Source organism: Zeugodacus cucurbitae, chromosome 6, assembly GCF_028554725.1.
Source record: "Zeugodacus cucurbitae isolate PBARC_wt_2022May chromosome 6, idZeuCucr1.2, whole genome shotgun sequence".
Taxonomy (NCBI): Eukaryota; Metazoa; Arthropoda; class Insecta; order Diptera; family Tephritidae; genus Zeugodacus; species Zeugodacus cucurbitae.
Genome location: NC_071671.1, coordinates 50,951,751 through 50,964,690, shown reverse-complemented (window position 1 = coordinate 50,964,690; position 12,940 = coordinate 50,951,751). Strand labels below are relative to the sequence as shown.

The 12,940-nt window shown below is 34.9% G+C and overlaps 3 protein-coding genes across 10 annotated transcripts; 2 read left to right on the top strand and 1 right to left on the bottom strand.

Annotated features, from left to right (window-relative positions):
• Nucleotides 1-17: 17 nt before the first annotated feature.
• On the top strand, nt 18-5,752 carry LOC105214492 (conserved oligomeric Golgi complex subunit 7). 5 transcript variants are annotated; one of them, XM_011187950.3, is made up of 3 exons: nt 18-650; nt 707-3,272; nt 5,601-5,752. In XM_011187950.3, the coding sequence occupies exons 1-2, from the start codon at nt 168-170 to the stop codon at nt 2,486-2,488; spliced, it is 2,265 nt and encodes a 754-aa protein (XP_011186252.1). In that variant the 5' UTR covers nt 18-167; the 3' UTR covers nt 2,489-3,272; nt 5,601-5,752. The 5 variants fall into 5 exon arrangements, with proteins under 5 accessions (XP_011186252.1, XP_054090505.1, XP_054090506.1 ...); XM_054234530.1 differs by having other exon boundaries at nt 5,583-5,752; XM_054234531.1 differs by having other exon boundaries at nt 707-3,289.
• On the top strand, nt 3,098-8,221 carry LOC105214493 (mannosylglucosyl-3-phosphoglycerate phosphatase). 4 transcript variants are annotated; one of them, XM_011187951.3, is made up of 8 exons: nt 3,098-3,228; nt 5,601-6,043; nt 6,106-6,192; nt 6,262-6,825; nt 6,895-7,229; nt 7,310-7,489; nt 7,560-7,808; nt 7,874-8,221. In XM_011187951.3, exons 1-8 carry the CDS (start codon nt 3,197-3,199, stop codon nt 8,042-8,044), a joined length of 2,061 nt encoding a protein of 686 aa, XP_011186253.1. In that variant the 5' UTR covers nt 3,098-3,196; the 3' UTR covers nt 8,045-8,221. The 4 variants fall into 4 exon arrangements, with proteins under 4 accessions (XP_011186253.1, XP_028897674.1, XP_011186255.1 ...); XM_029041841.2 differs by lacking the exon at nt 3,098-3,228 and adding an exon at nt 3,460-3,602; XM_011187953.3 differs by lacking the exon at nt 3,098-3,228 and adding an exon at nt 3,932-4,303.
• A 615-nt stretch (nt 8,222-8,836) lies between these two features.
• On the bottom strand, nt 8,837-12,290 carry Git2_1 (ARF GTPase-activating protein Git). The gene is made up of 8 exons (XM_011187955.3): nt 11,742-12,290; nt 10,957-11,657; nt 10,738-10,894; nt 10,584-10,669; nt 10,280-10,525; nt 9,811-10,016; nt 9,255-9,666; nt 8,837-9,185 (listed from the first exon to the last, which is right to left on the bottom strand). Exons 1-8 carry the CDS (start codon nt 11,929-11,931, stop codon nt 8,985-8,987), a joined length of 2,199 nt encoding a protein of 732 aa, XP_011186257.2. The 5' UTR covers nt 11,932-12,290; the 3' UTR covers nt 8,837-8,984.
• Between the last annotated feature and the right edge of the window lie 650 nt (nt 12,291-12,940).

Below are 12,940 nucleotides of genomic sequence, written 5' to 3'. Positions count from 1 at the left end.
TAAATAATCGATAACTATCGATAGATATCCAATCATCATTGTATTGCTGCTGGATTGCAACGTATACCATTCAGTGCGTAAATGTCATAAAATAAATTGTTTAACTGTCATTGTATAGCTGATTTTAACAAGTTGAAAGAGTTTCGAAACGAATAATATTCTAAAAAATGGATATTGCCGCGTTGTCTGATGAGACATTTAACGCAATTGATTGGATAAATGTAAACTACAATAAATATACAGCAGAACAAGCGGAAGGTTGTGCGGATAAAAGTACTTTGCCGGATAATGCCGACGCGCTGGCGATGAGTTTTATTGACAAATATGTTTCCAAATTACACTTGTACATACAGCAAGTACACGGTGCAGTTGAAGAAACTGGTCAAAAATTAGTTTCAGGCATGCCGCGTGTTATAAAGGAAGCACTTTTACTACAAGCTGAAGTGGAGGAATTAAAAAAACGTATGCAAGCTATGCGTAAGGAAATGACCGATGTACAAGAGGAAACTGGTGATTGCATGGCTGCATTGGAACGTTTAAATACCATACAAACTAAACTACAAAAAGCCAAGGAATCCCTACAGGAATCCGATGGTTGGGGAAATCTAATAAGCGAATTGGAGGATTGCTTTGAACACAATAACATGAAGGTAAGTTGGTATGTAACTATTATATGGATTTCTAAACTATTTTTCAATATATGTAGGGTGCATTTGAGAAACTGCTTAGCTTGCAAAAGTCTTTACAAGTGCAAGAACAATTAGCTGGACACGCTGAGCGACTCACACAGGTGGAAGACTTTAAAAATCGTTTAGAAGCTTTGGCTTCACCAAATGTAGTACAGTGTTTTGCTGAGGGTGACTTAGAACAGACGAAGCAATACGTGAATATTTTCACTGGCATAGGACGTATCTCTCAACTAGAACAATACTATCGTGCTGTTCAAAAAAATACCTTGCAACAAAAATGGAAACAGATTTTGGACGTACAAGCGGCCGAAAATACAATGCAACAACAGTTTCTTTCAATATTCTACAATAATTTAGTGGAACAATGTCAACAGCAAGTAAAATGGTGCGCCGATGTGTTCGATTATGAACATGGCAATGTCCAACCTATCATCGTTGTTGTAGAACTATTGCCAACATTACAACCAACACGTGAGAATCATGTGTTACAATTGCTTAAAGCGTGTAATGAGCGTCTAGAACTTTTGGAAGAGTGTTCGCAGGCGAATCATAAATTTATGTCGCATTTAACAGCATTCCTAGAGCAATCGAAAATAGAATTATCGCATGAAATGCAATATCAAATAGTGCAAGCCGTGTACGGATACTTCCACAGATTTATAGATCAATATCCACGTATAGAGGAAACACATTTATCAGCACAAATAGATAAAATATTAGTGAGCCACGCGTCAGCAGGTGATTCTGTGCGTCATTTGGAGAATTGTAACCAAAAAATTTTTGATTGGCTTAATGAATCTTGTGAACGCAGCAAAAATATAACCGACGATTTGGGACTATGTAAACTTATAGAAATTATGAGTGCAATTTTAAAGAAAATTTTGGATAATTTCTCAAAAACTCAACGTCAAATTGCCTTAAGTATAGGACAAGCTACAGAAAATTGGTTGGCACTACAATGCGCGATGTCACTTTTACAGTGCTTGGCGGATTTTCAAATAAAGTTACATAAATTTGAGAAACATATACAAAACCGTTTGATTAGATTGAAAGAAAATGTTATCACCGCCAAAATGGATAAAATCTACAATATATGTAATATTCTTGATAATCAAGAGCAAACAAATTTGTTAAATACCATTGAAAGGTATCAACAAAAATTAGCAGAAACCAGTGGCACAGATTCAACGTTTACAAGATTTTTCGCTGCAATATATGATCAAGTGAAAATACATTGTGAAGAAACACATGAAATTGCTCTAAATGTTTTGTTGAAACCGGTGGAGGAGCATCTTTTAAATATACAACCATCATTAAGCTTAAATACCGATTCGTTGCTACCAGCTAATATGCCAGAATTCAGTTTTGTACCACAAGAGTGTATCACTCAAATAGGACAATATTTACTGACGCTGCCGCAACATCTGGAACCGCTATTATTTACACCATCACCGTTACTTAAACAAGCTCTCGAGATTTGTAACGTGAAATATACGCAACCTGTTCCATGTGCCGACATATTGTTGTCTTTAGTCGTGGAGCAATGTTGTCTACTCTATCAATCTCAAATATTGCAAGTAAAAACTCTGTCACAAACTTCTTCTAAACAATTTGCTGTGGATATTGAGTATTTGTCCAATGTCGTCGAAGAATTGGGCTTGTCTATTAGTGTTGGCTTATCGCAAATTTTGACATTACTTAAAGCTGATCCGGAGAATTACTTGGCTTTGAGCGGGGGCTGTGAACCGCGTTTAGTAACGGCCATACGACAAATGCGCAATATTGTTTCAACTCAATAGGCATTCCGTGAAGTATTCAAAAAGTGAATAGTGTTTGATATATTGTATAGAAAATATATATGTATGTATTTTAATTATTATTTTTGTATCTAATATATAGCTACGCAGGCACAGAAAGCTTTAAATTATGTGTAATTCACTTTGCTTTGATTAAACATGATTTTGTTATGAATATAAATTTTATTAAAACAAAAAAATTGTTTTTTCATGTCAAATGTCTGCAAAATTCTCTCTTGCAAAATTAACAATTAAAATGGAATAAAATTGCCACCTGTAAATGAATATTAATCTAAAATTTAATTTTTAAGTTTTAGTGTAAAAATTAAAGTATAAAATATGTATGTATGTATGTTCAACATATAATAAAAAATATTAACGCACATATTAAATTAATTAATTAATATTTTATTGTTTATAGAATGCTTTTATTATTTACAGAACCTTCGATTTATTGTTTATTAAATTATTGTTGCTATAAACAAAGCAAGTCGAGAAATTAGATTATCTATGAAGTTTATCGAGAACAACATCAGCAGATACCTCCGGTGAACATCGTCATAGTGTAGGGTAAGCATTACCTGTTTTGACGATGGCAGCACTTGCTTACTTGTCAAACGTCGTGCAAAAACAAAACATTGAACAAGTGTGAGATTGTGATGGAAGTCAGTTAAGATTACTTTTCATAAGCACAATTTAACAACAAGTACAATGGGAAATAGATTTCTGCTCTGCACACCTAAGTACACAGTTTTCAGTGGAAATAAAGTACATTAACATAAGATAGGTATTCAAATTTCTAGAGTGCGTTTCGTGTTAGGCAAATTGAAAGACCGTGAAAAAGTGATATTGACCCTCCGTTGGTAGCTTAATATAGAACATTGCTAAATTTTAGCGCAATATATATATGCGTATGTATATGTATGGCGAAAAATGCATATATTCAGTTAATTTATATGCATGTCTCGTAGATCTTGTGTGGAAAATTTGAAGAGTTTTGTTCAAAATAATGAATAAGAATAATGATTACCGCTTATGATTTCCATTCACGGCTGAAAAGAACACGATTTAGCAACAAATTAGATGAGTGTTGCGAAAACTGGCACCTAAGTAATAGGTATACGATAGCGACAAATAACGGTTTGATCAATAATTGTTACACATATTTTTAGTTATGAAAGAAAGTGGTATTAACAACAAAGGAGATTACTAATAGTAAATTTTAGAACTAATTTGTTATTGAACTTGAAAAATTTGCAATAAATATTTGCTTTAGAGAGCTTTTATAAATAGTCCGCCAAGTGTCGCAAAACAACAAAACTTTTATTTGTTGTGTGAATAAATATGTTGAATAAATATCTTTTATGTAGGCGTCCGTGGGAAATAATTTTTAAAAAGAATTAAAACATGCATACATATGTACATATATTCTCAGATCTACTGAAAAAATTAAACAATAAAAATCCGCAAAGCTTTAACGCATACATACAGACTTTTCGGCGCAATCGTTTTGGTTTTGACAGTTGCGATGAATACACGCGTACATACATACATATAAGTGGATGTACGTATGTACGTTTGTGTTGGCATGTTGACATAGGCAAGTCTATCCCCAACGCAAGACAGCTGATATAAATCAAGCACATTGACCTTAGTTACAGTTAGTTACTTTTTTTGGAACATTATTTTTGGAACATTTGTAAATAAAACATTACGAACTTCAACTTTGTACACGTAGCTTATGCATTAGGAATTGTGATTTGCTTTGAGCGAATTAATGGATTTGTCAGTATGACCTTTAAAGCGTTGCATGAAGTGGTGAGGAAAGTAGTCTCCTGAATACAAATTAAAATTGATTAAAAAATCTCTCGTTGTACATACGAAAGTAATATTTTATATTGCTGAAGCGAAAGAAAAAAATGGATAAAGGTGTTATTAAATTAAGCAATTTATGCATTGTGATTTTTATAATAAGAAACTCTTTATATGGCTTTTTTAATGAAATATTTGTTGACTCACCACCAAACGAAGTATGTATGGTGTAGACAATGGAAATAAGAGAAAATTTTCCGCTCCTCTGTCATTATATTATTGTCTTTGGCTGCTTCACACGGCAGTGAATAAGTTATAGAGTGTAAGTTAGAACTCGGCACTAGAAACGTTCTTTTAAACTCAGGTACAAAATTAGGGTGTGTGAAAATCTGTGAAATCATATAAATAAATATTCAAATAAAGCCGCATCTGAAAGAGTGTTAAATGTAGTTTTGAGGATATTGAGTACGATATATGTATAATATTCACACTTCATATTTAAGTCCAGTACAAAAATGTTAAATTATATATTTTTTTCATCAATATAAAAGTAAGTGGCTTTTGAAACATTTCCCAAGTGGCGGAGGATATACATACATATTTACATACATATGTATATTGATAAATCTGAGACGTTCTGGATGTATAAAATTTACTTTTGTGTAGTGTCTTTTCAGTTCTAAAATTATTAATTAGAGTTAATTACTTGAAATATATTGATAACTGATTAAAAGAAAGCAGATCGGATATTATAAAGTGCAATTGGATATATAGAAAAAAGTAAAACAGAAGATTTAGGTAACAAACTTGAATTTTGGTTGTGCTTATGTCAATAAGATTATAAAAGTTGACACAGAACTTTGTTCTTAATAATATTTGCGTGCTGAAATACAAAGTTAATCAACTGCTAAACAATATTAAAAGAAGTATATTGGAAAAAAATCAATATCTTTACTTCTCAATTCAAAACATTTGCGGTTAGGGCGCCGAACGCACTTTTAACATATTTGAAAGTTTAAAACCAATCTATAATGTTAGCAGTAAATTCATACATCATTGTTATGTACATATAACTCATTAATTCAAAGAATTATATAATGATATGCACAAATAAATATAATAAAGTCATGATTGCCGTCCTCCACTCATTTAATCAATGGGAACATCAAATTCAAAATTTCCACATTTTCAAGATCACATACATACAAATGTATAAAAAATTGCAAAACATTTTCACGTCTTTTATTTGTATTATGTTTATTTTATTCATAAATGCTTACAACAGCTTTATTTCCCGTTTCAGCCGTCAATTGTTATTTCGGCAAGTCGGGAGACGAAAATCATACGAAAATCAGTGTCCAAAGTCAAATTTAGCATTCGAGGAATTTATTTTTGCTGCAGAAACAACGATAAAGAATAACGACGTCACAAAATCTTTACCGCAAAGGAGTACAACATTTCTGCTACATAAATTGTACACGACAGTATTAACAAATCTCAACTGCCGCCGCAGCAATTCTCATACGCAAGCGTTAGAACTAGAAAAGTCACAAAGTTTATTAAAAATGTCCACATCAAACGCAGTACCTTTAACTATTTTACATTACAACGATGTCTATAATATAGAACCGAACTGCGGGAAGGAGCCCGTAGGCGGCGCAGCACGCTTTTGCACTGCACTCAAATCTTTCGCGCATCTCAATCCGTTGATACTTTTCAGTGGTGATATTTTCTCACCTAGCATGTGTAAGTGCAATTCTTTTAAAACGCTAACAGAAAAGCAATCATCTATTTCTGCATTTATTTAGTAAGCACCTTCACTCAGGGCGAGCAAATGCTACCGGTACTGAAGCGAACGGGCACTCATTGCGCTGTGTTTGGTAATCACGATTTCGGTGGGTACATAATTTACATAAATGATCTGTTTTTTTTATGCTTCTAACTTTTGTTAAACCCACTTCCAGATCACGGCTTGGATGTGCTGGTGAACTTGATAAAAAATACTGATTTTCCTTGGCTGATGTCCAATGTGGTGGACAAAGAAACTGGTAGGCCACTGGGTGGCGGAAAGGTCACGCACACAATGTTACATAATGAAATTAAAATCGGTTTGGTTGGACTGGTCGAACGCGAATGGCTGGAAACATTACCCACCATAGATCCCAATGAGGTCACCTATATCGACTATGTCGATGCTGGCAACAAATTAGTAACCCAGCTGCGTAAAGACGGTTGTGAGATTGTAATCGCTTTGACGCATATGCGAACGCCTAATGATATTAAGCTTGCGAACAATTGCACTGGCATAGATCTCATTCTGGGTGGCCATGATCACGTTTATGAGATAAAGGAGGTGAATGGTGTGAAGATTGTTAAATCAGGCACTGATTTTCGTCAGTTCTCAAAAATCACTTTGGATAAGAAACGTGATGAGAACGGTAGACTGTTGATAGAAATTGAACCAGTGAATGTCACATCGGATTTTGCCGAAGATAAAGAACTCAAGGAGGAACTGGAAAAATATTCAGGTAGGGAGCTCTATATGCTATTATTTCTTAAAGCGGTTTTTAATACTGTTCCCACTTAAATATTTCCAGAGGTTGTTGAAGCTAAAATGACTGAAGTTCTAGGCAACTTCAGCGTGGAGTTGGATGGCCGCTTCTCTGTCATACGCACACAAGAAACGAATTTAGGCAATTGGGTATGCGACGTTGTACTCGCTGCTACCGGCGCGGATGTGGTCATCATCAATGCAGGCACATTTCGTTCCGATCAAATACACCCACCGGGTCCATTTACAATGCGTGATTTGGTAAATATTATACCAATGCGTGATCCTCTCATACTTTTAAGTATTAGTGGTAAGTGCTTGTGGGAAGCTTTGGAGAATGCCGTCTCAGCGTATCCGAAATTGGAAGGCCGATTTCCGCAAGTAAGTGCAAATACATGTTTGCACAGCTTTTTAAAAATTTTATTTACATATATGTATGTATGTTTGTATATTTCTGCTAGGTGAGTGGCGTTACATTCGCCTTTGATCCCACAAAACCACCAGGGCAACGTATAGACCCACGTCTAATACAGGTTGCCGACGACTTGGTTAATTTACAACAAATGTACAAAATATGTATTAAAAGCTATATACATAACGGTTGTGATGGCTTCACAATGTTTAAGAATGCTCAAATTTTGGTATGTATTCTATGCCTTAGATACATTCCAATGAAATTGAAATTCATTGAGTTCAACTTTCATTTGTTAGATTGACGAAGATCTCTGCCCTGAACTGGGTCTGACCATACAAAATCATTTCAAAGCAATTAATATACGCAATGAAAAAACCGATCATCATACCAAACATCGACAATCTTTGGTTACACTCTCACGGCGTCATAGTATGGTGCAAATGCTGGAACATCTACATCTAGATGGTCCATCGCCCATAAGAAAGCTATCTGTTGGCAATCAGGCGAAATCTGTAGATCATCATACTAATAGTAAAGCGCCAAAGGTTAGAAATACTTCTTAAACAACAACAACAAATTAATTAATATGAATTTATGTGCATTTTTAAAGATGTTACGACGCGCCTCTCTCGAAGACCTAGAGCAGGCAAGTTGCGAATTGGCACCGACCGTGCAACAGCGTGTTATTCAAATACAGGATGAGGAACACTACAAACACTTGCTGTTGAAAAGTGAATCTTTTATGAAGAATTCTGTGATTACCGAAACCGAAGAGGAGTAAAACAAGGTATTCTTAAATAAATAAATATATAACTCTATAGTTCACTTCTATGAGTACAAATTAGTGCTAATACAATTGAGCTACTACTGTAATAGACAAATTGCTATGTTATAGTCTAAAAGAAAACAAAATATAAGCTTATTTCTAAACTAAAAAGACACCTAAATGTTGTAAGAATGTGTTTTATTACGCTTAAGTAGTTTCAAGAGGCGTTTTTGGACACTTTTAGTCTTAAACAAAATCCATGTCTTGAGAAAATTATGCTAAGAATGCTCGCCGGTCACCTCGGAGGAATTCTCAAAAAAAAAAAAATTTGAGACTTTTTTGTACTGCTACAAAAACAACTATAATGACTTTCGTTCCAAAATCCGTTTTTTTTTTCAAAAATTATGCTAGGAACCCTCGCCGGTCACTTCGGAGGAATTCTCAAAAACTATTAGGAGACTGTTTTGTACTGTTACAAAAACAACTATGGTGACTTTTATTTCAAAATTAACTTTTTGAGAGAATTATCCTCGTCGGTAACCTCGGGTTTCTCAAAAACTTTTTCAAGACTGTTACAAAAACAACAATAATGCCTCAAAATACGAATTTTACAAAAATTTAATAGATCACACGTTTCGATCTCGTTACTCAACTGAAAAAAATATTGAAGAGCAGGTATTACCCCTTCACTGAGTTTAAATCTACTTTGACTTTCCATCGATTTTCTGCCGTTACAACAACAACTCTCCACATTTGGGAACTATTCTAATCGCTTTCGAACATAAAAATCCGATTTCGAAAACAAATACATTTTTTAACAGGGTAGGGGTATTCCAAAATGTTTTTTTATTATTATTTCTAAAATTAGTACTTTCGTTATAACAACACAATTAGCAAGAATATATATATATATGTACGTATATATAATTAATATATGTAAGTTAATTAAACGCGTTCATTCGAATTGCATGACAAGCGTTTTCATAGCGCTAACAATATAATATGCGCATTCGCGCACTTCATGATTATACTTCTCAATTGCCGTTTTGTCTTCTAAAGCATACGATTTCTGCAGATTCTCACACTCATGTGGTATCAAAATATTATAGCGCGTTAATGTCTTAAGCATGTCTCTAATGGTTTCGTTGTAATTTGACTGCAAAAAAAATAGTAAATAAATTTCAGTTAAATAGTGTATGTAATAAAAAAATGTGCGCAAAATTACCGTCGTAGAAAATATTGATATCAATTCCATCACCGTCGTACGTACACGTTCACCGCACGGCACCAATTCGTCTTTGTTGCTCGGTAGATCTTGCATGATGGCAACTAGCTCCTTGACGCGACGTGTCACCAAATCTGTGCGATGTTTCAACTCCTCCGAAAATGGCTTGTCAGCAGCCATTTGATACATACTGGTCGTGGTGCGACACTCAACATTCGGTTTAAACAAAGCGGGTGCGAGGCGACGTTCATACATACTGGCGGGACGCTTAATGGTCGATTGATTCGAACTGTTGGCCGACGAAGAACTAGAAGAATTGGAATCTATAGTAACGGGTGCGTTGGCCACATCGCCCTCGGGTAGTGAAAGCGATTCGCTACCATTTTCAACACCATTTAACGATTCGGTACGGCTTTATATACGCAACAAAGTGTGTTCAATTGGAAATTTGAAATAAAAAAGAAAATAGTAAAGAAAAATAAAAATTTTAAACAAAGTAAAAATTAAGAAATAAAATAAAAAGTAAATAAATTAAAATAAAATAAAGTCAGCTCACAGCGCATCATGTTGCAGCACAGTCTCATTTATCGTACAGTCCACAGATGTATTATTGGAAAACTTTGATTTCAATTCGGAATTCTCCGACGACAACTTTTCAACAGTCGATTTCAGTTGATTAATCACATATTTGTAATCGTTGATCTGTCGCAAAAGCGTTTGCACTTCGGGCTGTGGCTCATCGGGCGTTGGATGCACAATAGCCTGCATGAGCGAATACGAAATGCAAAATCAAAAGTGGCTTAAACAAACTCAAAACACAAATGCAGTGTAATATATTATTAAAATAAAGCATTTGTAAATAAACACTACGTACTTAAGAAAAATATGCAAAAAAAATTTTAACTTAATTGAATTATTTCAAATTTGCAAAACTAAAGAGACTAAATATTTAATTTTTTACGTTTGCGCTACGTTTAGTCAAAACTATTGTGCAGCTTTGGCAACTTTTACTGCATATTATTTACCTGCTGTGCCAGCGGCGGTACCGGCGCATAATCATCGTCACTCGCTACTGGATCGTAAATGGGTTCATCATCTGATAATTCTAGTTCGTTTTCGTTCAATAATGATGGATTATAGAATGAGTTCAAATTGGGTGCGTCGAGTGGGCGTAAATTTGCGATTTTTTGTCTACGACGCGCATCGCATAGCACATCGGTTAATAAGCCAGCAAATTCCTTACGCGTAAAACGTGCAAGTTTCTGTCTGCCCTGTGAATTAGAATTGAAATTAATACAAAATTTAAGAAATAATAATTTTTATATTTACTTGATTACGCGTGGCACTTAAGAAGGGATTCGCCGGTAAAAATGGCACTGCTACATTTTCAGCATTCAGTGTGGAAGTTGACCAAACTAAGTAAAATTGAAAAATTATACATATTATATATAAAAATAACTATAATAAAATAACTCAGACGTACTAGCTTCATTTTCACGGCGATCCACCTCGTCATATAAATCCATAACCAGCTCTTCGAACATTTTGTTTGGTACAACTTGTAAACGGTTACGCGCGATGGTAAGTTGTTCGCTTATTTCAGTATTAGCAGTGTCCGGTATAACTAAATGATTACCAGACTATAAAATGAATGAAAAATGTAAAAATATAACAAAAAATAAAAATTTGTAAGCTTGTTTACCGCGTGATCTGGTTTTTTGCCACCCAAAAACATAATAATACGATCTGTCACTTCATACATTGCATCTAATAGTCTCTCCGCTATGATATTATGATTGTTCGCCTTGGCCACTTCGAGCGGTGTGAGTCCATTACCATCAATTGCGTTAATATCCGCGCCGTAGACAATAAGCAATTCAATTTGTGACGCCTGTCCAAATTTGGCAGCTACATGTAATGGTGTTGAACGTTTTTCATCGTGAAAAAAGTTTGGATTGGCGCCTTGTACGAGTAGGCGTAAAGATGTCTCTAAATTACTAGTCCGCACACTGGCATGCAGTTGTCTGCTCAGTTCATTTTCCAAATTAATGCCAGATATGACACCTTCCTCTTGTAGATTGGATTTTAAAACGAATACTAAATTTACGTGTTTTGATTTGATAAAATCAGATTTGGTTGGATGTAATGGATCCTTGGGATTCGGTTTGCGTACACGCGGTACACCTTTATCACTCTTCGATGCATTGTTATCGAGTAGATGATGCTCCCATACACTATTGGCTCCGTGCGCATTTAATGAATTTACAAAATTCAAAACTGATGGCTCCCAGGTGCCTTGTCGCAAAGACTTTACCATGGATATGTGACGCCCCAGACTGCGATGCACAGAACAGCAATCAGCGCAAAGTAAAATTCCTCGATTTATTGAAGCCCATGAAGGATCTGTGACAATTAAAATATTACATATAAATTTTTATATAATATATGTATGTATTTTGTTCTACTTGTATGACGAAAATTACACACCTGACGCTCCACAATCGCCGCATACCTCGATTTGTAAGCGTGACTTAGTACGTGACATTCTAGCTAAGTTATTATTGATAGAAATATCTCTGTGTTCACTCTTACTATTAGCGCTTGCGATCAGACAACCACCTCCTACGGGTGTGACAAATTTCTTATGGGCTTCAACGATAGTGCTAGCGAAGCACATTCAAAAACACTGAATTGAAGGGTGCTGCTGCCCTTCAGCCGTGGTATGGAAACAATAAATTGCACAAATACTATAGGAACCAGCACGAATTAAATCGTCTCAGTTGAAATGAGCATAGCTTATTGTTATTAAGGAAAATCGTTTGTATAATTGGTTGCACCCTCTGCCACTAATTAAATCCACCTCGTTTGTAATCATCAATTAAATGCAGCCACTAATATAAGTGCAATTCTATTTGAGTCAAAACAAATGCGATGATTGCACATTTCCTTAGTTTGGGGCGCAGTTTTGACTGTATTCCGGTTGCTGCATAAATTTGCGGCTATTTTGTGCAAAATTTAGACACAAGATAACTTTATTTATTTGATATTTACAAAATATAATGCTGATTTGAGTGCTGATCGAACTATATAAATAACTTCCAATAAATTATCTTTCATTCCTTATACACACCTTTTATCTGAAGAAAGTCAAGTGTTGCCACATTATCAATATGACAGGGTTGCGTTTAAATTATTTTTACAAATGTTACTTTTTTCGAGATACACCGCCACAGTTGGGCAGATATAACATTAAGCGCTGGTTATCTTCTTCTAAAATAATGTACATTTTATTTACAATATCTTTCATAAAATCCTAGTATAAAAACATACTTTTGTGTGGGTCAAAGCACGAGTCTCATTAGTGGAAGATTAAGGTGTTAAGGTACAAAGGATCGTACTATGAAGGGGCATATTTGGATGTAATGTAGAGTCGTTTCTTTTAAGTACCACCTTATACAGTCCAAAAATTGAAATCGGATTATAACCACGCCCACCTCCCTTAATAAGATTATACACAATTTTAAAGGGCGTGGTTCCGCCAACTTATGGGTCAAAAACCATATCTGATTTGTAACGGTTGTAATATTTTCCTTGCATCCCAATGATATGCTGTGGAAATAGGCCAAATCGGTTCACAACCACGCCTACCAGGACTTTGAAGTCAATCTGAATCGTTTACTTTACTA